This window comes from Macrosteles quadrilineatus, unplaced genomic scaffold (genome assembly GCF_028750875.1).
Source record: "Macrosteles quadrilineatus isolate MER2022 unplaced genomic scaffold, UCM_ALF_1.0 Scaffold_3__2_contigs__length_128488019, whole genome shotgun sequence".
Taxonomy (NCBI): Eukaryota; Metazoa; Arthropoda; class Insecta; order Hemiptera; family Cicadellidae; genus Macrosteles; species Macrosteles quadrilineatus.
Window position 1 is genome coordinate 108,748,932 of NW_026542596.1, and position 27,108 is coordinate 108,776,039.

At 35.4% G+C, this 27,108-nt stretch overlaps 1 protein-coding gene across 1 annotated transcript; it reads left to right on the forward strand.

The window, feature by feature from the left end:
* LOC128990366 (neuroligin-2) lies at positions 1–25,472 on the forward strand. The gene is made up of 14 exons (XM_054412712.1): positions 1–881; positions 9,458–9,739; positions 10,641–10,787; positions 11,736–11,889; positions 12,518–12,729; positions 13,780–13,947; positions 14,507–14,708; positions 18,106–18,293; positions 18,912–19,024; positions 19,466–19,539; positions 19,755–19,860; positions 20,109–20,304; positions 23,378–23,493; positions 23,774–25,472. Exons 1-14 carry the CDS (start codon positions 573–575, stop codon positions 24,087–24,089), a joined length of 2,583 nt encoding a protein of 860 aa, XP_054268687.1. The 5' UTR covers positions 1–572; the 3' UTR covers positions 24,090–25,472.
* The last annotated feature ends 1,636 nt before the right edge of the window (positions 25,473–27,108 follow it).

A 27,108-nucleotide genomic window follows, 5' to 3' on the forward strand; every position in this document is an offset into this window, starting at 1 on the left:
CGTAGCGCGTATAACGTAAACGACGTTTCATCACCGTATCGAGTCAGCCTAGTTTCCACAGACACAATAACTGAAGGCCGTGACGAATTCCTTACATCACGGGTTTGGTGACTATCCAGTACCAGCTGGAGCGGAAGTGTGCGGGTGTGAACTTTGATCCCAATAAGTAATTGCGTGGGCGGAAGTTCGGGAAGAAGAAATGAGTTTCAAGTCAGCAGTGGCTAGTGTTGTAGTGTAGTGATCGTGAGTGTTTTCCTCTAAAAGTGTTTTGCTAGTTCCAGTGTTGTTTACAAGGCTGTTTTAATTAATAAGTATCTAGTACTGTTGTGTAACTTACTCTTGTGATTTTTCGCAAACTTGAAATTTGGTTCAAAGCGAGAAATATATTTTGAAAACTATTCCCACATTTACTGATGATTTCTATTGTTATCGATCGTAATGTCTTGCAACTCATAACCTCATCAATTTATTCCGGGTAAACCATCACTACTCATTGATAACAACAAGAAAGGTGACGTATCTATGACAGTTGTTTACTAGTGGAGGGGCGTGGCCTCAGAGAAACTCCCGCGATGGCGTCTCGTGCCTCAAGGACGTTACTGCTTCTACAATGTTTACATCTACAGCTGATCTCTAGTCAATACTCTGGAGGGAGACCTATACAGCCAGAGGGTAGAGAGGTGTTCACGCTACCTCCCCCTGGTGACCCCAACTACAGGACTTATATCTACAACAATCGCAGGTACGGCCAAGCGCTGCCACCTAGAGAGTTCATCCCTTCATACAACAACCCCCAACTGCCCAACCCCAACAGTTACGACCCGACCATCAACCGGGGACTGCCACCGGGGGAGGACCCCAACAGATATATGTTCAATCATGTGAGTATGGCTTCGGCATTATCTTAGTTCTCAACGCATTTGGCTCATTTCATAAATAAATACATCAGAAATCTGACACATATACTTTCTCCCATTCGCTTGTCAACAACTTTTATCGTGGGCCCTGGTGAAAGTTACTGTGCTATAGAGAAAATCAAAAAAGTTGCAATAGCTTTTGCACATTATTTTTATAACAATTGGGTTGCACTATTTTGTTTCGAATTAAAAGTATCATAATAAACTAATGTTGATCGGATGGGTTTTTATGGTGTAATAACATTAGTTACGGTACAATAACTTTTGAACCGTAATTATTGCAATGGGAGTTGTACCATTTTGTTCAGGTTTAACGGACTAAGTACTAAGTAGTCTAGTTATAACATAGGTCTACTAAATTTCTATCAAAATCTTTAGATAATTTTAAAAGAAATTCTATTTTTCCGTTGCTTGTTGATTTTTATGGGGAAAATAACTAAACAAAATTAAAATAACGCCTGGAGATACCGCATGAATTGTACCTTACATAGGTACCAAATTTCATCAAAATCTGACTATAGGTGTCAGGTGTAAACTTAGTCTGTAGCTCGGTACACATCCACACATACAGACACACACACAGACATACATAGCTTCAAAACCCACTTTTTGGGTTCAGGAGGGCCCATACAAATATATCCACTCAAACTCTTATTTTGATATAATATAATATATAATCCTATATTCCTATAACTTATTATAATAAAAAAATTCTTATTTAATCAAACTTTCGTGCTGTAGGCTGTAACCAACTTATCTAAGCACCGTGATCGCGTGTGATAATAGGATAGTAATGGGGGGATGCAAAATATAACCGTTCTAATCATACATCACATAACGAAAAATACAGCACAAAGGCAGGCCTAGGTTTTTACATGAAGTTTTAAATATTTGCACCAAGTAAAATCATAGATTTTAAAGTTCCTTTAAAGTCCTCATAGATCAAGACAAAAAGTGTGATTCTGTCTGGTATTTGTTGAATGCATTTTTGTTTAATATGTACTTACCGTAGTTATTTGTTGCATTTCACCAACTATAAACAATCTATACCGTATGATATTTTTACTTGTCAATTAATGCCAGGACAAAATACAAAGTGCACACTGTAAAGTATATCCTCTAATTAAATCCACATTACTTCTCAAATTTTACCGCTGATGAAATGCAGATAAAATAGGCTTTAGATTTTACAACACGAAATTGCACTAACCTAAGTCAACAATTAAACATTAATTTTGTTTCATTTGTGGTTACTCGTCAGACATCCCTAACTTCGAAACAATCTCCTTCCACGGTCAAGGCTTCTGCTAATTGTGTGAACGAACTGTTAACCCTACAATTCAGCCTTTGTTCAAGAATATATCGCCGTATCGGTATTCTCTAGTAGAGTACTTCCCACGTTCCCAAGGTTCAAGACTTAATTGGCGTTCCAATTAAACTGATAATTGATTGATTCATAATTTAAGTCCATCACTGTTCATTGGCCATGTTCTAGTTTAAGATACCTCAAATTGTCCTAGTCATGCTTATCATATTATCATTATAGTTTTACCTTACAGTAAATTTAAAAATATTCCTCTCAATAATACCCATTGACAATGAGTCGGGGACGGAAAACAAATAAATGCAACTCACTTGTATACCAATTTCACTGCCCTTAAAGAGGGATGAGGCACACTCGCTACAACAATCAGGACGCTATAATCACCATGGTATAAAACAAGCAACCCCCTTCCCTTAATCACAGAAAACATACTAATTTCTGTGCCTTATGTAATAAAAACTCAAGTTACAGGTAGGTCTATTATTTTTATCACTGAACACCTACCTTTCTACTTGATTGGCTATATTTTAAAGTCATCTACGAAGAAATATTTTACCCATTTAATGACATTTTAATTAATTGCCCGTGGTTTTTTAGTGGTGTAATTGAGTTTTATTAGTTTTATTTAAATCACGCTTACATGGTGATTAACATATTTTCTTTCAAATACAACTAGGCCTAGCTAAGATCCTGAACTAGTACAGTATATTGCGCGCTCAATAACGCTTATCTTGCTGATGATACGGTGTAACCCATTGAGATATCACGAGTTGGGTAAGGGCATTAAGTGCTGAAAACGTTGACTCGCGTAATGATTTGGTTATAAATAGTCCTTCGTCTACGAAACTAAATCTACAGTAGTTAGCATAGCAGACTTTTACGCATTTGAAATCAAATAACTCTATAAACAAACACATGGGGTTCTAAAAATCGTGACTTACTTATGCATAGAGAGAGGAAGTAAAAAGTCAAAATCTTAATTTTATCAAGGAACCCAAAATGCAATAGACACGTCAACAATTAATCGTATAAATTAGTTACCGTACTAATCATTAAAGCATCTAAAACTAGTTCGTTCCATGAACATAACAACATAGGTAAGTAGGCCCACTTTTATATCTTTCGGATGAAAAGGACGCGTTCGTACAATTCAACAAATTATCATAGATTAAACGTACTTGCACTATTCAAAGTCAATGGTTTAATCTATAATGAGAAATAGATTTGAATAATTGTCCTTTCAATTGCCCGCTTATTCATACTATTCTGTGACTGCACTTTGTTTAGCATTGCGACCAACCGGATGTAGTTCTATATAAGAATCGGTAACGTAGATTGGCTAATGAAGGTACATAAAGTGAAAAAGAATATGAAATAATAAGGTATTTACTGAAAATTCTAGGACCAAGACAAAAAGAATATAAGTAATAATTGCTATTCCACAAATTTAACAACGGAAGGAATCTTATGTTTTGATAAAATCTACGAAAATTAATTTAGTTCTCGCTATGAACATGAGTACCAGCGTTTCAATATAAGCCCCAGTGTTGCGATAATTTAGTACATTTTGGGCGATCGGGGGATTTCAGGAGTGCCTGACGAACTAAAATTCAGAGGGGATTCCCGGGTGAAACCGGTGTCTTTTTGGTATAGTTTCGAATTAATAGTAGATTAATAGTCTCATCAGAAATTTTAATTTATTTTTTACTAACAATCAAGTGTTTGGGTTATTTAAAATAAAAATGATTGCTTTTGTGAGGCTTATTAAGATTTTGATTAACTTAGTATTATTACAACAACTGACAAACAAATCATTATTATTTGATTTTTAAATCTCCGCATTTATCAATGGCCTTACCTTTATTAGTTTTAATATAAATAAAGCGAGTTATCCCAACTTGGTCAAAAAAGACCCTTTCTCGTTGAATACTAACACAACCTAAACATACCAACCTTTTAGGGACTCAATGATAATTATTGTTACAATAGTTTTGCTTACATCTGTATTTACCTTTAAAACAAAGTAATTGTCGTATTTTCCTTTGTGTGTTGTATTTGTATGACTGTGTTAATGTTTTTGCCTTTGCCGATTATTGTATGTCTTCTTGTCCTAAAACGTGAAAGGGTTTACTTGAGGAAATTAATTGTAGGTGGGTGTTGTGGGGGGAGGTGGAGAGCATGGCCTGACCTCAAGTGAAGTCGAAATAGTTTGTTGACCCCAAAAGATGTGTGAGACGAGATTTGATGGCCTTGAACAACATTGGAATACGGAAGAAATGCTTTCACTCTACTCTATACACGAGCCCCGAGAACTTGCACTTACGGTCTGTAAATGTTCTAAAGCAGAGACTAAAATAAAGCCATTGTAAAATCCTAAATGCTATGGTGACGACACAGACAATGTTTTAATGGCTTAACACCACTTGTTAAAACTCAAATAGCTTTTCCTACAGTTACCTAACAATGTACATGTTCTCTCACTGATTTGAGAAAGCAAAGTGGCCAATTCGCTCATCAGTGAGACAATGTTAACATTGTCTCACTCTAATTACTTTGTCTCACTCCAGATTTGCAACGTGAAGGCACGAAATAGTGAGCGCGTAACATGCAGGCAACGTCGTATGCGCGCGAAATACGTTGGCAGCACTGACTGTAAATCAGCTGGTCAGCTGTTGTACTGTTGTATTTGTCACTTCACATTAAATGTTATATTAAAAGTTCACTTTTGTGTAAAAATAGGTTATGTTTTTTCACAAATTTATTTGTTTTATGGTAACTGTAGGAAAAGTATAATGTGCAACTCGAGTTCAAAGTACAATTGCCTCACTCGAGAAAACATTCCCCACTCGCCTACGGCTCGTGAGTAAGGATTTCTCTCGAGTGAGTCAATTGCTCACTTTTCTCACTAGTTGCACAAATAACTATTTTCACCAATTCTATCAATGTTGTGTAGGTCATATCATCAACTATATTATGACCACCTCAATATTTTTTTTTTAAATTGGTACCTACCTTTAAAATAAGGTGCGTCAGCTGTTAGGCCTATATTTTGTTTTATTGGTTTTACCTAACTATCAGCTGTTTGGACTTTGGACTGCTCTTTGCTCTAAGGGGGATTGTCTATGATTATTATTATTATTAAAAAAATATTAGTTTTTATTCTGAAAATTGCACCGTTTATTGCAAATTATAATATATCTTCGTTAAAATAAGAAATAAGTAGGCCTACGGTTGAGCCATAGATAAGCATACTCCCTTAGTAGATTTCCCATCCTTATGGAACAGCTAAAGCCAATTTTATCGTTAGTTCTGTCCGGTACACTATAGAGGCGGTGTTTTGTTTACAATTTGTTTTCAGTCATTTACCCCGTTTAAACAAATAAAACCAACGATATAATCATAAACAATAACCCATTCTCTAGTTATATAACCGAACGGTAAAACACAAATAATGAAATTAACTCCAAATTAATATAAACAAAATCTCGTCAACACTAGCCCCCAGAGTCACCGGGCATGAGCTAGACACGAAAAACGAGCTTCAAAATTTACAATGGAATGAGAATAAGTCTACTTGTGTTGGTTTAGTCGATGGTTGAGCTTTGGCTTCATTATAACTCATGTTAAAGTGTGCAAGCATTTTTGAAATAGTATTTTGAAGTGTTTTTCCAGAGATTTAATTGTGCAAAACAGTCTTTAGGTAACGGGACTAAGTTTTATCGGTAACATTAACCAAACCAACAACTCGATTCATTATAACCGAAGCGTTACCTTCCTAATAAAGCTTATTACGCTAATATACCTTCCTTAATACGCTACATGAAATGTTGTGAACAATATAAGGTTTTTTTGTTTTAAGATTTAACCCCACATATACCAAAATGTTCGTCTAGGTGTGTATATTTGCAAACTGACCCTATATTTTTGAAAAGGTCCCTTGAGCTCTGCCCCAGTGGCTTAGAAGCCACTGGGGCTCTCCATGCTATCCCATGCTATGTGAAGAACATATTTGTTTACATTATGGTCAGATAGATAATTTAATTGATGTTAATATTTAGTTCCAATTTAAGGAAACGTGTGCTACAAAGAATATTTAACATACATTTCTAAATTAAATATTACCAAGATATATACATCTATGAAAGCAAAAAAAAATAATTCCACAATCATTGTACATTGTATAATTTTACCCGGGCAAAGCCGGGTTTTGGTGCTAGTCATTCAAAACACTTACAGCCCCGAATTCGCAATCGTGAATCGACCCACCACATTGACGTGCCTAAATTATTAAGAACCACGTTTATATTAATTGACATGACCAATGCAAATTTTGTATTCTTTGTTATTTTGGTTCAATAAATGAGTTATGAGTTATATAAGTTACATGCAATTTAGTCTCTGTTCATTCCTCCATTAAATGTCATTCTTGCTGACTACCTTTATTATTAAAAAGTTGTACATTTAAACAGCGATATCTTCAGTAATATTCATTTGCTGTGAAAAATAATGTGTTATATTTGGATTCAGGAGATAAAAAACTATGAGATATCAAAATTAGAAATTCGTTTTGAGGCACCTATAGTAAAATGTCTCATATGGTAGTTTAATTATCATAGGAGTATAGGATTAGTTAATCCCTATTTACAATAAAAATAATTGAGGACAGTGTGGTTGAAGAACGAAAACGTGAAATTGAGTCAATTCAGAATAAGCCTACTGTAGTTTAGTAGGTACCGGCCGGCACGGCAGTCGGGCAGTCTTCATACGAACGGAACTTCATGACATCTGACGTCATTGCTCATATGAGTCATTTCATTCTTCACTGTTCACTCTTAATCAGCGTTCATTGATTCGTCATCACTACTGCAGTAGCGGCTTCTCGTTGATCTCGTCACTCAACAATAGTTTGTCCTCATCTGTACTACTCTATGTCTTGTCTTTGTGGATTTTTTTCTACACTCCCTTCCCTTTCGTCTCGTGACGGCAACGAGTGACGTTTGACGTTCTTTGTCGTTTGTTTGTGTTTTTGTTTTGTTTTCTGTTTTGTACCCTATTCTCAAGTTCCAGTTCACAGCCTTTTTATATTTCTGACTCATTATCAAGAGTTTTGTAATAATGAAGTGATAAAACCCCTCTAAAAAGTGAAATAAGTCAAGTCAAAGATAGTTATAAAATATTTTCATCCCCTTAATTAAAATTGTGGTCTGACTTGCATCTAATTGAGGTTATGTTATGATTATACAAAGTGTAAACAAAGTTCCATTTTTAACGATTTCTTCTCAGAGTTAAGACTTGACTTTTTGACAAACTCTAAATAAGTCAGATTTTAAATGTTGAGATTCAAACTGTCTTCTAGTTTCTTCTCAAAGCTCGGCTATGGTATTGCTTTTGTATTTTTGTTTCCCTCTTATGTTATTGCTACACCTTTAACTGGCTGGGTGAGTAATGTAACAATTTCCACTCAAATATTTTCATAAAATATGCTTATTTTGACTTAATGTTTACCTAATTTGAATTGGGTCAGCTTAATAGGTCTACGTTTAAATTTAAGATTTTTCATAGAATGTAAGTTAGGCCTAGGCGTACTCGACTCTTAGGCTACCGGGGTATAGTTACTGTCCTGTTAAACATTCATTACAATTATGGACGATTTTTCGATTAGGCCTAGATAACTTATTCCTATCAATAAGTTATTTTATTTTTGATCTGATATAGGCCTAATCGTTATTAACGAATTGTAACATAAAACTTAAGCCTATCATCAGCTTACAACACTAGGCCTATACGATAAATACTTGGAAACTTACTTGGAGAATTCCCCCTGGTATCGCATCAGCGACGTGGTCGTCAGGTTTTTATATATTTCTTGATATTAATTTATATAAATGGTTTCATTTCCGCTTCAGGGATGTACATGGCCTAGACATAAATTTCATCAACACTGTAGTAGGACGCTTGACTTAAGAATGTTTTAGCAGGTTCTTGAATTTGTTGATAGAGTGCTCTTGCGTGATGTACTGAGGCAATTTATTGTAAATTTTTATACTATTGAAGTAAGGGCTCTTGCTTGCAAGGGTGGAATTTACTTGAGGTACATGTGGATTTGTTGCTCTTCTTGTATTGTAATTGTGGACCATGCTGTTAGTTACAAAAATATTGGGATTCTTCTTAACAAGCAATGCGGATTCCAATATAATAAGTTAAGGCCTAGGCCTATTGTTCAGTATCAACAAACATCTCCCGTTCTACCAAAGGTATGAATAACCCAACTGCATTGAAAACTCTTTATTGTGCAATGGTGAGACTGTGTCTGGAATATGCTTCCCTTAGAGTCTGGTGGGAGTGTGTCAGGGATACCGCTATTGGGAGGTGCCCAAGGATATTCTGGCTGAGGAGTTGAAAATCCAGCCATTGTGCATGAGGCGCAGCGTTGCCAATGTTGGTTTCTTGTAAAAGCTGCTAAAGGTCATATATGCTGTCCAGGCTGCTATCAGAAATAGACATTAGAATCCCTACCATAACAAGATCCAGGGACCTGTTCGATTGTCTTGTGCATCAGAGTTACTTGTGATCTCGACTTATTTGCCGACATGATGTAAATAACCTGGTGTCACCACTTGATATTTTTATTTATTGCCTACTGTTTATATTCGGGTAGACTTTCATAAGTGGGGCCAAAAACAACCGAATGAAAATATCTATCGATTATTCGATATATCGATTATTTCATTCGGTTAGTTTGGTTAGGTTAACCAAACTTGATAGGCCTATTAAATGAAATAATTGATCGATATAGTTATTCGGTTGTTTTTTGCCTCACTTATGAAAGGCTTCCCGTTTATTCTTGTAAGCCTACTGTAGCCTACCATCTCACCCCTATGCTTTTTTTTATTATAAGTGTCACATACAGGCTATGGAATTCTGGAAGTACAGGCTATTGCAAAAATGCATCCCATCAAATAGCACAACATTTAAAATATCTGGCAACAGTTCTGTCTAGACATTCTTAGGCCTAGATACCTAGACATCATAGATTTATTGAATTAAAGATTGTTGACATTTTCATACACTGTCCTAAAGCAGCAGTAGGTTAAGTTTTGTTAATTAGTAGGTAATTAGAATGGCGGAAGAAGCAGTACTTCAGTTGTTTGACTTAAAAGAGGCCAGCAACCTCACTTTACAATTTTGTTTGTCTGATAGTTTTCTTTATTTGCAGGAATTAGGCCAGTTAATTCCTCTTCCGGGGGTGCTCGGCAAATGGAGGCCTGACTTGCAAGGCAAGCAAAGAGACAACTGGCAATCGCTAGAGAGGGATGTAATCGTCGACACTAAGTATGGAAAGGTGCAAGGCTTCAAAACGTACCTGTACGACAACCCCGACCCCAAGTCAGGTTACAGGCCGGGCCAGACTGGGCAGGTTGAGAGGATACAGGGGAAAGTTGATGTTTTCCTCGGCATCCCTTACGCTGTCCCGCCTATCAAAGAGGGTCGATTTAGGGTAAGCTATCAATTACTTCGGTATTTTCTTTTGATCTAGCCAAGTAGAATAAATATTTTTACTCAGAGCAAGCTGCACAAAATGCTGTTTAGTTTCATTTTACCAGTATCATGTTCCTCTAACATGATTATATATTTTCATAACTAGGCCTATTTAATTAAATAACATTTAACAGCAGACTTAATTCTAGTCTTTCACTTTTTGGTTTAATTGCCTGTCACGCTTTGCACATATTGTAAATCAATCGACAAAGACAGTCTACCAAGAAAAACTATCAAAGGGTTCTCATTGACCATTAATAGATTGAAACTCTGTACCAAAAACTATGAATAGTCTGTTTCAACCTCCAATAGTATCAACTCACCTCAGTACAATACTTGTAGCACCTGTCAAAAACTGGCTGGGTAGCTGAGTGGTTATGGTGCTCGCCTAGTAATCAAAAGGTTGCTGGTTCGATCCTGAGAAAAGTCAGTGGCTTTTTGATGGATCGAAACTGGACCCAGCTGTTCCTGATAATTGGGCTTTAAATAAATGATCCTGACTAATGAAACAGCTGATCTTAGTCAGTAACAAAGCTACACAGGTCATCACACACCATTCTACACTCATCCTTCACTCATATTTGGGTTAAAATAGCACCTAGGTGGCATTGATGATTGATAATTGATAATTGAAAGGCCTGACCTATCCAAGGCTGAAGAGTACTAAAGTAGGCTACTAACAGCCCTAGGACATCACCAGCTTAAATGCATCATGGAACAAGAACTGAGCAGTGTACAGATACTCTATTTATGTGGAAGGTTCATTCGGCCCACTCTAAATGACCGGTCAGAAGGTAATATTGGTTTGGTATAGTTTTTGAGGTTCTGTTTAAAACTAATGTCTCATGGTAATGTTTCAGCCACCCAGGCCCCACCGAGGCTGGGAGGTGATACAAGCTGTAGACTTTGGCCCAGCTTGTCCTCAGCCTACCAGGTTTACTGGAGCCACCAAGGGCATCCGAGACATGGACGAGGACTGTCTCTACCTCAACGTCTACTCTCCTACGGTGAGTGTTGGGTTTTTAGAGTGTTCTAATGTTTTTTTTCCCCCACCTAGCTACTTGTAACGTGTTGATACCATCGAAGTAAATAAATGGAACGCTAAGTATAAGTTCACGAAAGCACGCTTGTGACAGCCTTCCTCCACCACCATGATGGACTCAGCGGAGATGAGCCAATTCATCGAATAGTGTGCGAAGTTGTTATCTCGTTCCTAGCCTTCAATAACACGGATTAAGTACAATAATACTTATTTATTCGGAATCTGCCTTAAGTGCAGAATGCAGAATTGTATACTTTTTACTTTTAATTTGAATTATAAATTTATAATTTCCATAGTTAAAAAGAATTAAGAATTTTCACATTGTGACATTAAAAGTTAGTTTTCTAGGAAAACATTTCTGGGAGTACCATAAACCAAAAGATCAGCGAAACCAGGGAGGACGGCCCGTGGTGCAATCTATAAAGAACCTTGTTGCGCTACTAATTACTCCATTACACAAGACTAAGAAATGTTATTTGAAATTGCTTGGTTATATGCTGAAGATCATCTCATTAGCTACAATTTTGTCACGAAGTTTGCTTCTGACAATAAAATTTTTTTAAATCCTCGCTTAGTAACTTTTAATGTCAAGGTGTAATATTCTTGAAATGTTTTCAGTTGTTAAAAAAAAGCCAGGAGTGTATTAACAACTGTGTGCACGGCTTGAGGGACTGACTTTTCTGCGTTAGGTCCATCAAGGTGGTGTGGAAAGGGTGCCGAAACGGCTCTTTTTTTCTTACCAAACATTTTGAACATAACCAAGGAAAAAAACCCTCACACATTTTAAGCAACACGGCAGCCCACACCCCAAAAATAAAATTTAATATTTCATTGTTTGAATTATAACCAATTGTATATTTTTTAACTTCACTTGGGATTTTTTTAAAGCTATGCTGATTTATAATGTTCACAGACGGTGTCAGGTCTGGCCAAGCAGTACCCAGTCATGTTCTACATCCATGGGGGAGAGTTCAGCAAAGGAGCTTCCAACCTGTTCCCAGGACATGTCCTGGCAGCCTTCTACGAGGTGGTGGTTGTCACAATCAACTACCGTCTTGGGGCTCTTGGTGAGAAAATGATTTAATAAATATTGGCCTGGTAGTCAGTCTCATAAGGTAATTTGTACAGTAAAACCCTGTTAAACCGTCGCATTCAATAATGCATCAAAACATTAGATAAGCCTTCTGGGTTGGCTGAGTAGGTAGAAATTCCATTTAAGTGTGTTCCGTACTCGTCTGTGATGAAAAGTCTTGGTTCTCAATTTTGTGTCAAATAGTGTCGCTCTACCATAAACACTTGTGTATTGTTTCTGAATAGTAAACAACTTAAAAATTGTATCCTTCCTTTTAATCGAATTGCTTATAATAGAAACATTTTTTGTCTGGATTAAGCCAACTCTAGTAGAAAATTATTCTTAAGGTGTTCCATATTGAATTCATCAGAATCTTTGTGATGAGTTCGTCCCTTCAATGGCAGCCCAGACACATGGAATTCAACACTTCAAGCTTAATAATTATATTATAGTCAGTGATTGATTTCTAGCACCTGAACTGAAACATCTTTATCAATAAAACCGTGATAGTGGTAGTAATGATACATATCCAATCCACTCATCCAATCCACACATAGAAACTAAAACAATATAGGTAATCAAACTATGATCATGAATTCATACAGCCCCAATCACTTGTGCAGGTTTCTTGAGCACAGCAGACGCCAATTCTCCGGGTAACTACGGCATCCAAGACATGTCAATGGCGCTGCGATGGGTCTACGAGAACATTCAGTTCTTCAACGGAGACAGAGATGGCATCACAGTGTTTGGCCCGGACGCAGGAGCTGCGGCTGCCGGACTGCTCATGGTCAACCCTAGATCTAGAGACGTAATCGCCAGAGTAATTGCTCAGGTTTGTATCACTCTTGGTTAGGGATAAGTTTTTGTTGTGACGAGTAAATATTTCCCCGCTTTAATTAATAGTTTTGAATTTATTTTTTTTTTACCATGTCTGGGTGAATTTTTATAGTATTTAGGTACCTAGTTATTAGCAATACCTGTGTCTTGAAAAGGGTTTATAATGCAGTGATTAGTGTTATTTTTGGCAAATGTGAACTGTTGATATGAGCAAGGCAGCTCCTTGTAGAGGCGAAATATCAAGTTTATTATGTTGGGAACCTTTTTAGGTGTGCTTTCAGCTACCTGGATTTATTTACTCAGGTAAGTTAGTTGTGTATCCATTCCTTCTTCCTTCAATCATGTACTACTAAGTCAAGAACCTTTTCCTCTAAAAAAAAACTAACACCAATGTATTTTTCACTACAAAATCTAGTGAAAAATACGTTATAAAATTGGGAAATCATTCAAATCATCTTGCACTTAATTTATTGGACAATCACAACACCATTTACAGACTGAAGCGACATACAATATTGGACCTACCATTCAGATTCAGCTAAGTGTTATAAAAATTCTCTTTGTTAGCTAGTGTTGACAGTGGTCAATCACTAGCTCATGTTCTTCAAGTTATTTTTGTATTACTATTTGTATCATTTGCTTATTGTTCAACTTGAACTGATTGTAAATTAAATAAAGTTAAAAAAAAAGTAAAAGAGCATTAGAAAGTAAGTTTAATAAGTCATATCTGTATGTTAAAAAATAAGCAAAGCCTATTAACAATCTGATTGAGAAATTTGTCAAATTATTCATTGCAAAGTGGTTTTAAAGTTACAGATTTTTAAATGCAGTTTGAACACATCTGCCTATTTTTCTAGCTGCTAAGTGAATCATTATTAGAGATATCTCTGAGTTTGGTTCTTAAAAACATTCCTGAAATGCTTCTTCACCCAAAATATGCACTGATTTAAATCCGAAGGTATTATTTTTAGTCACAATAAAATATTTAGTCAGTAAAAACTTAGCAGTAGATTTTTAGTTTTTAATGTACTGAGTGTTTTTTTAGAGTGGGTCTGCAACAGCAGACTGGGCGTTGACTGTAGACAGGTACCGAGCCCAGAACACCAGCAGAGTGTACGCCATGCGGCTGGGCTGTGGCATTGAGAGCTCTTACAAGCTGGTTGAGTGTCTGCGACATCGCAGCTTCTATGAGCTGGGCAATGCTGAGTTTGAGGTACTAAAAAAAATGACTACCTAAAAACTATATTTCGGTTGTTTGTTCATATTGAGAAACGTAGTCTAATTTGATCAAGCTATTCAGTGGCTTTTAACCCTGTAGGCAGGGTGATGAGCTCCCCCCTTCCCAGTTTCATTGAGGAGTAACTAAAATAGTCTCAAGGTTTTAGGTTGTGATGTATCTAATCTGAAAATAAAATAATTTGTAGGCTGAATTAAATTCATGCCGGAGGTTTGTTTTCCTCCAGTAATAAAATGAACAGTCAACAATTTTTTATTTAACAACTGTACAGTGCATGTTTACACTCTCATAATGTTATGAAAACAACAAAGTTTTTAATATGACAAACTACACATGTTATGGAGAATTATGTAGCCTACAGCAAAGGAATTGCAGATTTTCAAGAAACAGTTTGACACCCTGGATACTTAATTCAAGCAATGACGTTTTCTTAATTGAAGAACTTACACAACTGAAAGCTATTACATATCACATTTCCTCCAAACCTCGTCAGAACTTACTCTCTTTCTAACTCTTTCTGTCCACATTGTCACAGCCCCAGGTAGGCATGTTCCCGTGGGGTCCGGTGCTGGATCTCAACTTCACAGTCCCGCGGGACACGTGGTACGAGGGCTGGAGAGAACAAGACTGGCGCTTCACCAACTTCACAGCAGAGCAGTACATCAGGCAAGGCCGCTTCAACAGAGGGCTCTCCTACATGACTGGGGTCACCACGCAGGAGGCAGCGTTTGTCATTTGTAAGTCGTTGATAGAAATTGGTTTTTGTATTTTGTATTACAGAGATTGAAAGAATAGTTTGTACGAAGTAAAAGGATAGCTGTGAGATCAGTATAAATCACCACTCAATTAATGAAATGAAATTAAATGAAAATCCTTCTTTATTGAGGCGAACTAAGGATCTCACAATCCTTTCTACCTCTAAAAAACTAACAATAAATAATAATAAAACATTAACAAAATAAAACAACAAAGTTTATACAATAATAAACAAATAGGTGTAATAACATTACATAAATTTCCCTAACATACAATCACACACACATACAGCCTCTGCTGCACCAAGGCCTAATGCACGCCATCCCGCCACGCCACGGCCATCCGGTTAAGGTAATATTCTCTCAACGTCACCGTCAGTTGGGATCGGTTTTCTAAGGATTTAATAGGATAAGGTACAGAGTTCTAAAGGTGTGATGCAGTTTCTAAAATACCCCCGCCGCAGCAAATCTGCGGATTAAGCGAATTTCCACTATTCAGATTGGCTTTTCACTCAAATATTTCCTTAAACTAGAAGTAAAAGTGATTTTCTTTCTAAAGAATATTAGTAAAATAATCAAAGCTTAGTATGAAATGAATAATTTTGCCAAATCTAATCAAAACTTATCAATAAGCAAGCAAACTACAACAGTTTACTTATTATTCTCCATGAGAAAAACATATTTGCCTAATTCCAATTTAGGTATATATTTTAGAATTTTCTCTGTAACCACTAAGCATAAAGCATATCTTACAACAATGCGCCAATAGACGAAAATATTTAACTTACAAAAGTTTATTTAGCTTACAAAAGTTTATGTTGCGAGAGTAACGGAAACATATATATATATATATACTGTACTATTAAATTATTGTAGTAAATAAGTACAACTGAGCACCCTGAATATTATATTTTTAAAAGAAGTTACTTCTTTTAAAAATATAATATTCAGGGTGCTCAGTTGTACTTATTTACTACAATAATTTAATATATCAGCAGCCCAGCCCAATTACGTGAATACCTAAATTAAAATGTACTGTACTGTTATATTAGGGATTGAATTTTTAGTTCGGGACGGGATTTTTATTTCCTTCTCAATTTTCGGGACGGGATTTTATCCTGTGCATAAAAGGAAAATATTGAGTATTGCAGTTAACAAACAGTGGCGGTTCCAGGGGGGGGCTACAGGGGCTAAAGCCCCCCCCCTGGAACCTGGAAAAATAAATTTAAACGTACATAGCACGCAACGTCATAAAACAGACATCAATGTAGTTTTTATTAAACTTAATAAGCGATGGCAGGAGTAGTATTAAGTTCCACAAAGATAAACTTTGTGGACAATAGCACAATGAATATAACAATATTACGCGATGGAAAGTTGTGCGCATCATCCAATTTTTACAGCACAGCTGTTGACATGCTAGGGCAAAGGCAAGCGCCGAGCGTGCGAGCGAGGACGGGGAAACAGCTGATTTCCTGATGTTCCATAGTTAGTTGTCAAATTGTCTGCTAGCCACTAACTTTACACAGGCATCAATCAGTAATCAGTGGTAGCACCAGTAGCCTATTACCATTGACTATATAAACACTAACACTAGTGTTAAAGTTTATATAGTCAATGCTATTACTGAATTCGATACTATACATATTGTGTGACAGATCTATGAAATGGAGAAAAACGTAAGATTAAAAAACGTGTCTACTTGCTTGCATGACATATATAACAGGTGAAATGGGAGGTTTTAGGACAATTTGACACAGGTCTAGCCGTTAAAAAACGCTTAATAAAGTCACAAAACGGCTTTAAGGAGATATGGCTTTGTAGTCTACAGTAGGCCTATGTTTTGAAATTCATGAATGCAAGTTCGTCATAGTTTGAATTTAAAAAGTCCACTTGCTCATGACAAAGACAAATAACAGGTAAAATGGGAGGTTTTTGGACAGTTGGACACAGATATAGACAATAATAATGGCTTTAGAAATTCAGTTAACAGCTTTTAGGAGGATGTGGGCCGTAGCCTATAATATGTTTTGAGATTTATGAATGCTGTCATAGTAAGTTTTAAAAATGTCTACTTATTCATGACAAATAAATGGGGAAATGGGAGGTTTTGGTTTTGCACACAGTTCTAGACGTTAAAAAATGCTGTAAAAAGTCACCAAACGGCTTTTAGGAGGATATGGCCGTAGTCTACAGTGTGTTTTGAAATTCATGAATGCAATCGTCATAGTTTAATTTTTAAAATGTCTATTTGCTCATGACAAACAACAAGTGAAATTGGAGTTTATGGACAGTTGGGCACGGTTTTAGGTGTTAAAAATGGCTTTAGAAAGTCACCAAACGGCTTTGAAAATTCCAAATTTTCCCGGGGGAGGACCCCCCGGACCCCCCTACTTTAGTGGGGGGTGCTCCACACCCCCCAAACCCACCGGTAGCCCCCCCTTGACAAGGTCCCAGAACCGCCACTGTTAACAAACAAGACAAACAAAATCAATTTTTACCATTTGTAACACTGATCTATAAATATGAAAGTTATTGTTGGGAGGAGAGCAAACAAGATACATTTATTTAACTAAGAAAATTGGGATTGTGTCAGAACCAGTAGTATCAGACGTTATCCGTCTTATAGCCTTCAAAACATCAATCTGCAATACTGGCTTAAAGTTAAATTAGGGAATAGTATTAGGCAACCGACATATTTTAACTCGGTTCTGAACTATTTAACTGTTTTCACGAGTGCTTCAAACTGATAAGAAATTATTGTTCTAACCATTCAAAGACATTGATAATGGGACAGAGTCAACTTGCTTTCTGAATCCAAGACGTTTAAGATTACGCCAGCGAACCGCAGATGATTGCTTTCCTTCGAAAAACCACTTATGAATATGAAAATATTGGAGTCAAGAATTGCGTAAACATTGTTTTTAGGGATGGACGAGATTGAATTTTTGGTTCGGGATGGGACGGGATTTTTATTTCCTTCCAAATTTTTGGGACGGGACGGGATTTTTTCCTGTACATAAAAAGAAAGTCTTGAGTTTTGCAGTTACCAAACAAGAAAAACAAAATCAATTTGTGGCACTGATCTACAAAAAAAAAAAAAAATGGGTAAAATATCACTCTTCTGCTGCTAGTGATGTCTACACAACCGCATCACCGCTTCCGACTTCTTTAATAACGATTCTTATTACTGTAGCTGTAGGTTTTTAAGCAAAGTTGTACCTGCAAAGTTATGGAAATAATTCTACTAGGTCTATATAATTCAATTCCAATTGTTATGATATTTAAATTATCTAACAGCATATTTGAAAAATGCTGACAAAAATGAATTAATCTTAGCCTAAGGTAATTTTACACCAACAATGCTGTATAATTTCAGATAACAATGATTCTCTGGCACCACTTTACGAAGTTGATGAACGATTCTTTGATCAGAAGATAAAAGAGTTGGTGTTGCGATACAACTACACTCTGAATCAGAAAGGGATCTATGAAGCTATCAAGTACATGTACACTTACTGGCCTGACCCAACAAATAAAACTCATCTTCGCGAACAGTACATACACGTAAGTAACAAGATATATAACTACTCTAAATGTGTGTCTTCTCAAGGAATTGACAATTATTAATTGTTATGTTTTTATTTAGATGGATTCTATTTTGGTTCTACTACAATGAAAAGATCTAAGTATTTGTACAGTTTTCTGTTACAACCATACTGTATGCTACTGATTATCTGTTGCAAAACTCTTTGTTATGTTTGTTATTTTACTGATGTTTGTATGTATTTTTTTTTTCCAAGTTTGATTTATTATGCTACAGCTCATTTCAAGGTTTTTGTCTCATTACGAGGTAATAAGTAATTACAGATTTTCTTTATAGAATCCCGAAATAGAAAATCTGACAAATATTATGTTTCCTGGGGTGGAGTGGAGAGTGGATTTTAATTCTCTTCCTATTTATGTTTTTTTTTTTTTTATACAAACCAACATTTTGAATATAACATTCTATCGCCTGTAAATTTTCAGTTATGGTCAATAGTGGAGGAAGAGAAAATATGAATGGATATGAAAAAAATTATTTCAGTCATAATAGTTTGTATTTATTATTAGGCCTATTTTACACATGAGCCTGTGCCACTTATGAAATAGGCCTACAAGTATCCAATGTGTGTTGTGTTCCAGATGTTATCAGATTTCTGGTATCGAGCGCCTGTTGACCAAATTGTCAAACTGCTGGTGGAGCAACATGTTCCAGTCTACATGTACGTCCTCAACACCACCATAGAGGCCTTCAGGTATCCAACACTAGACTAAACACTCATACTGAACATACAAATACTCTTCCCTATTGGTAACTTTGGTTGTTTTATTTTTGTTTTTGAATAGGTTAAATGTATTTGGAAATTTTTGGAGAACAATCTGAATCTGGCTATATTTTCATGATAGTAGGAAATAGTCAAAATGTTATCATAATCAGATGGTCACTGATTTTCCTGCAATGCTGGAGTCATCAGTTTTGAATATTAAAAAGTTTAAGAATTTATACAAAATAGAGGTTTATTTGGAACTAGATTTATTAAAGTTCATATGCAGATCAACTTTGATCTTGATCTTTTATTGGAATTCCTAGATTTTAGGTTTTATATTTACTGATCAAGAAGTTTTGGCTTTCATATTGATACTTTGATTAGGTGGTTTACTGTCCTAAATAATTGTTTTGTTTTGATTGTGTTCAGGTTCCCAGAATGGAGAAAATATCCTCATGATATTGAACACTATTTGCTGACTGGTGCACCCTTTATGGATATAGGTATGAAAGAATTTGACTTATTTTTATCTTAAATTTGAACATTACTTGTTATACTTTAAAAATATTATAGTTAACATGCTTGGTATCCCAACTACATTATAATTTTAAATTATGTTTTTAAGACCAAAAAGCTCTTGGCCTTTTTTTATTCTTGGTGTACGAAAGTAAAATAGTTTATATTATATTAACCCTGCTGTGTTTCTTGCTTTCTTCAGAGTTCTTCCCAGCAAAGCCGCGACTAGAACGCACAATGTGGACAGATAATGATCGCAACATGAGCCATTTCTTCATGAAAGCCTACAGCAACTTTGCCAGATTTGGGTAAGGGTGTATATACACTAGGTATAGGTTAAATTCTAACTGTGACAAATTTGACGATACCCTTGACTAACCTATGTGGCATGGAGTATTATGCCTTATTTCAACTAAATGTGTGTTTCTTAAAATTGAAGAGGACTTTTTAAAACCAAGGAATTTAAAATGAATAATTTGTCACTTTAGTATTGTCTTAGCCTTAACTTGGAACATGATATTTTAGAGTTTACTGAGCTGTGTAACTTCTGTTACAGTAACCCCACCCAGACCCAGATCCTGGGGTTGCACTTTGAGATGGCCAGGGATGGTTTGTTGAAGTACCTCAGTGTCAACACTACGTTCAACTCAAGTGTTCAGCTCAACTATCGCCAGACTGAGAGTGCCTTCTGGACCTGGTACCTGCCTACAGTAGTCGGCTACTTGGTGCCTACGTACCCTCCTTCCACTGAGGTGAGGTTGCTTTTAGGGGTCTGCGGGTCCCCGATTTTTTCGGGTCGGGTCGGGCCAGCGGAAGGCCCGAGAGACCGGGTCGGGTCAGAGATTTGTTTGGGCCAAGATCGGGTCGGGCCAAAAAAAATAATTATTAGGCTATTTTTAAAGTTATAATAAGTAATTTTCAAAGAAACACTCTTATATACATTATTACAGAGGAATTAAAATGTTAAAATTAGAATTAAATATTAAGTTTGCTCACGTTTAAGAACAAAGACACAACAGAGCAATTATTGCCTTACTGTCACTAGCCAGAGCCAGTCGTCTACTGACAAAACAAAAGCCGTGACGCAACAGTGCAAAGAAAAAAGTCAAAGTCAAAACAAAGACTATTTATCCAGAGGTACCAGTTTAATTATTTATTGTTTATTCCATACCTAGTTTAAATTATATTTTAGTATTTTATTTACATAATAAATTATAAACAAAAGAAATATCTGATATAGTGTACAGATCTGTATCTTGTTCTTTTATTTTCCTATTGTCCTTTTTGTCATTCAGTAACAAAACAAAACAACACTTCTGATCGTCTGGTTCGGCATTTTATGGTCACCATTTAATTTTTTTTTTAAGTATCAAGTATCAACAAGTCTACAAAGAGGTTAGGCCTAAATATTTTATAATTTTATGAAAGTTTTCATCAGTAAAATTATTTTTTCCTTAAGTTAGATTGAGTTTCAAAAAAGATATTTCTAAGATCCAATACAAAATATTTACAAGACACAAACTACCATGAATTAATTTCTTTGGAAATTATCCGTAACAGTTTTATATTTTTGAATAAAGAAAATATATCTTTTTGTCTCTACTTCCTTGTTTTGTTACTTGTATTTTGTCAGCAATTGGAACAACCGGGTGGCGTAATAGTGGTGGGGGAGGGGGAGGGTCTATGACCTTGAGTGTCCCCGGGGCCTGGCTCGGGTTGTGTAAGATGGGAGGGGAGGGGAGGGGAGGGTCTGTAACCTTGAGTGTCCCCGGGCCCGGCTGTGAGAGTGATTCATGGTTTTTTGTTTACATTCTACTACCCTTCCTTCCGAGAAAAAGACCCTAAAGTTTCAAAAACATTGACTTAACAGTATAAAAACATTGAGTTGTGTTGCTAATTAGGGCACTATAATGTCTCTGCTGTCTGCTTATGTTGCCAAATTAGCATTTAACTTTCTTTTCTCTTGATTTAATATAATTTTCTATATATTAAGAGTTCCTTTTCGGGTACCTAATAATTGTGATATTGTTTGACTTGAGTTTATGGATTTTTAATTCTTTTCATTTATTAGCTAAAATCAGTTGTTTTAGGATTTTAATCTCTTGCAATACCTATAACTGTGCCTATAACTGTGTATCTATAACTGTGTATGACATGATATGCAATTTTTACAGTCTTTACTATAACTATACCATAAACAATGTATGTGTGTTATTTATTGTTTTAGAGTTTTATAGTAAATTAGTTTACACAATATCTTTTCTTCAATGAGTTCTCCACTTGTCATGTTGCTTAGTCTATTACTATTTTAGGCCCTATAAAAAATAATTCCTATGTAAAGCTGTAGGCATACTAATGCCAGTAATAGATAATTCTTTATTTATGATGATGTAACTAATAATGCTATTGTAAGTGTGAGAGGAGGTTAGGAGGCAGGGAATGAATGATTCATATTGCATGGTGGAAACATAGAATTTTTATTTTCTTCTTGCTTGCAGTCTTGAAGCCACAGGCCCTAAACTTGTGATAACGTTAATTGATTTGTTTATGATCCATTTATATTAAGTTCCATTACAAACTTGTTATATAGCTGTTTAGATATTTCAACAGTTATGGAAATGGGAAAGAATGGCTTGATAAAAAAAAATTATTTTCTTCTTTCTTGCAGTTGAGGCAACTCGAACTCCTAAGCTGTAAATAAGTTATGAACATGAAATAATATACATAAATACAATCTTTTTCCATATGTTATTTTCAAGTAATATTATAAACACAGATAGGAGTTAAAAAAATAAAAAAAATCCGGTAATTAATAATTTTTGGCCCGACCCGATTTTGGCCCGAAACCCGAGGACCAAAATTATTGGCCCGACCCGACCCGACCCGAACCAAAAAAGTCTGACCCGCAGACCCCTAGTTGCTTTAGTGTGTTACTTTAGGTGAATAACTTATAGTGAAGAATGCATGAAAGCTCGCTTGGTTGTGGTTGTGTTGTGCCGTAGTAGAGGAGTATCTCCATTGATTATATACACAATGGCTGTTATGATTAATGCAGTAGTCTGTGTATCAGGTAAGTGGCAAAGCAACAATTAGGAAGGAATAACAGGAAGGCTCCCAACACTGAAAGTTACACCACTAGACGCAAGTGGCATTAAACTAATCTGACGGTAATTAACTGTTGAGATGAATGTAAAATATAACAAAATCGACAAAAGTGGTAGGCGAAGAGTTTCTTGTGTGCGTGCACATCCTGCTTGCCACTCTAATTGACACAATATATACTTAAAGTACCAGCCTAAGATGTCTTTTGCATTTTTAACTCAAACTACTTTTTCATGACACTTCTCCCTAAATACGTTTTCTTGTTGCAATTGTAAAATCATTGTCCTAACATCTACTTTTCATATCCCAAACTCCTGATATTTTTTTTCTGAAGAGCAAGATTCACACTCAAATTTTTGAGAGCTAGTGCTATCTAGCTAAGCAATGTGGTAACTGTGTGGTCTTCATTGCAATCAACTGACTTTGTATTGTTCTCTTTTTGTTTCATTTAGATGGCTGGGTTGTAAGATCATACTAGTCAATAGTATCTATACCAATGCTATTGTGCCACAAAATGTTGTTTTTTGTTGTCTTAATTCATTTCATGATGTTGATGGATGGTGGTGGTTGTGATGGTGATGAAATGAACTGAAAAATGTAGTTATTTAAGAGGCAAAGTTAGTACTTGCAAGTCCTCTGTACCACTTAACCTCTAAAAGTTATGCCTCTATGATGAGTATGATGATGATGATGATGATTAATGCTGTTACTGACTGTTAACAGTATTGGTGGGAGCCCAAAGAACCACTACAGATTGCCTTCTGGTCCATGTCCACGGTAAACCTGGTCTTGGTGGTGCTTATATTTATCTTCTGCATTCTCTGGAGGAATGCAAAAAGGTCAGTTAACAATTCATCTTTATTTTTAGCTGTAGTTCATTTATACATTGCTGTTTAGATGTGTGTGTGTGTGTATGATGTATATATATATATATATTATGTTTATAAACCAGCAAAATGTTCTCTTTTGTTAAATGTTTTTTTTAACAAAACAAGTTAAAAAAAAAGGATATGGAAAGTAAATAACATGTACAATGCTGATCAAGAAGTTATTTAAAAAGGATACCCATGATAATTTATACATTGATTATTAATCCAATCAATCTTTGACTGGTTACAGAGAATCACTGTACTACAATGGGGACATGCTGATGATGTCCGAAGGCGACCGGATGGAAGGCATCGAGAACAACATCCAGAGTCATCAGCGGAGCACCAGTAACATCTACAGCATGGAGTACCGGGATGCCCCCGCCAAGCAGCCCCTACCTCGGCGGACACCTTCCAACCCCTCACTGCGGACAGGGAGCAACACCTCACTCAGCAAGGAGGTGAGCAACAGCCCCGCCGGGCCCAGGAAGAAGACAACCCCGGTGGCCGCCAAGCGGTCCATCACCAAGGTGGATAAGGTGGGCGTCCCACAGACTGATGTGTGAAAACCCTGGCGGATGTGACCAAAACAAAAATTGTGCTAAGCACAAAAGTTGGTTAAAACTTGTTGGTGACCGTAGTTAAAAAACTATAAACACTTTTTCCGTAAACAATTTTGGCTTGGAAATTAGTTGTCGGATATCCCATAGCATTCACTGATAGGACCCCAGAACTTAAAGACCATTGCTAAATTTGATTAAACCTAAGTATAAACCTAGGATTAGGCTCTAGTCTAGGGTTGTTTTTCACGTTACTTCAGGCCATGCCTTGGACATCATCACTAAAGAAAATGCATTGGTGATTAGCAATATTTGAACTCGGGACCTCGAGGACCAAAGCTCCGTGCTCTACCACTAGACCTGCTCTCTCCCTAACATAAAAACTTAAGATAAACCTAGGTTAAATGCATGTACTTGAATGTACCACAAAACTAGGGTTTTTTTCTCTACAAGAACATTAGCAACTGTTTGGACTATTACAATTTAATTAAAGCAACCCTCACTTGTGAGTTGGGTACTTTAAACTAAATATGGGTATGCGTTTAGAGACATCTTTGGGTACTTTTGTTACTGAATAAAACCAGCTATTTTAATATAGATTAATTTTTTTATCATAAAAAATCTACTGTATTTGAATGCTGATAGAGTCCTTAACAATCAAGTGTTGGCCCAACATTTGTTCTTGTTCTGTTAACATTCTTATATAGAAACAATCTTCTAAAACTAAAAGCAATCAAAATTGAAAGAAAAAATTAGCCTACAGAAACACACTTTAATGTTATTGCACATAACTAGCCTCAGAGCTTACAAGGCAGCAGGAAGATCACTTTCAGTTTGTTATCTAATATCAGTGACAAGACCTACATCCATTATAGAGTTGTTGTTTTCCCTGTATTTTGTTTAAAGGAACATCAAACTCATGTTCCGGTAATTTTGCATTATTAATTTGTATTGCTTCAAGCTTTAGTATCTTACTAAATTGTTAATATTGTAACTGAAAGCCACATGGCAGCCTTAAACTTATTGTTTGCCTTAAACAGGACCTAACAGCCCTTTTTACCTTGTTAAAAGCTATTTCCTTGTGAAAACATGCATCAATTTATGAGGCAGAGTATTATCAACTAATCAATGAACGATTTAATAATTTTTATTTTGAGACTTACACTCACTTTTTCCATCGCAATGTGTTCATTAAATTAATGTGATATATTGTATATTTGTTTTAGTTTAATTATTTAGAGATATTTGTAAAGATTTATTTTAAGATGTTTAATTAGTATTTGTATTTTATCAAATAAGTGTTTTAATATTTTGTATATCCCTGATTAACATTTTTTATAAATATGGTCATTTTAGGTACTGTATCAACAATTCAATATTTTGTTATTTTACAATTTTGAGTTATTAGAGCCGACATAAAATAATGTTTTATAAAATAATTTCTTATCGTGAAAGATTATTTTTCATAACTTTATTTCAAATAGGCCTAGGTGATAAATTTTACTATTTTTCACTTACAACATAATATGCTCACTATGTTTTAAATAATTTGTTAACATATTTTCAGGATGTTCCAAATATTTTATGGAGTTCAAATATATTTTTGTATAGATTAAGATTATACTGATGTTTATTTTATTTTGGTTTGTTATATTCTTAGTTCTTAGGTACCGGTTTAGAACTAAGATCTCACATCTATTTATGAGATTTATATGACATTGTCTCGGAAAGTAACAACATACTTTTAATCCCCAGATGACAAAATTATAAAAGTTTAAAACAACCGTATTTATATGTAAAAATATGTATACTTAAACAAAATACATTATGGTGTGATAATAATGTGCCTATAGAGTACTGTACTGAATTTATTTTTTTACCGCTTGAGAGTAAAATGCACCTATACATGTTCTTCTTACTTTATGTAAGATTGTATATAGTTTTTAATTCAATGCTGCACATGTATAAAGTATTATTTACTTAAGTTACTTCACATAATATTTTGTAATATTATCATAGTTATTATTTTTTAATTCTTTTTGCTAAGATAGCTTTGACACCATTAAACAAAAGTATAATGTTATCATGTAAAATATGTTTTGAAGTAACATATTTTACAATTAACTAGATATGCTACCCATAAAAAGTAGACATCCCATTTGCATGTAAAAGCTGACACCAGAGTTAAAATAAAAATAACTTCAATTCATCTTGTCTATAAAATGCAGTTTTTATTCTTATGGACCAACTTGTTATTCATGCCTAACTTAAAAGGCACTTACTTTAAAGTAGGGATGTGTCGATTCTCAATTAGACATTGTTATCAACATCGGTATTATTGTAATTGACTTTTCACCTTTTGGTATCGCTAATCAATAAATTTGTTGTATCGAGACATTTTTACTGTAAACCATAGCATGTTTATTTTACCATCAACTATTAAAAGTAAGAGAATATTAAACTTTAATCAAAGCACACTTATTAATAGACTCTTTCAACTGTATTCTTGAAATAAAAGAAATAAACAGGTTACAGCTGGTCCATATAAATGGGATGTCTCCTTCGGGTCTGACTTAGGGGAGGTACGATTGAGGCATTAGTTCAAAATTCCTTCGTGAACAGGGCTGTAGTAGAGAGCATTTTGGCAATGAAGGTTTACTAATCGCAAAAATAGTTCTGTCCATAAAATAAAATTATAAATGCCTCAAATTCAATTTTATAATTTGGTTTTTATAAAATTAGTATCATAACCTAACCGAACTAACCAAACTTTCTGATAATGAAATAATATAGAAAAAGTTTATTAATATCAAAAATAATTCTGTTCATTAAATAAAACTAGTGATTGCTCAATTAAAATTTTATAATGACTTAATAATAAAATTAAACTGTCATAACCGAACCAAACCAACCAAACTTGCTGATAATGAAAAAATCTTGGTCAAAAGTTAGTGCCACCAGCGGGATTCGAACCTGGGACTCTCAGCACATCAGCCCGGCACGCTCGACGATGGCTGCAAACCGT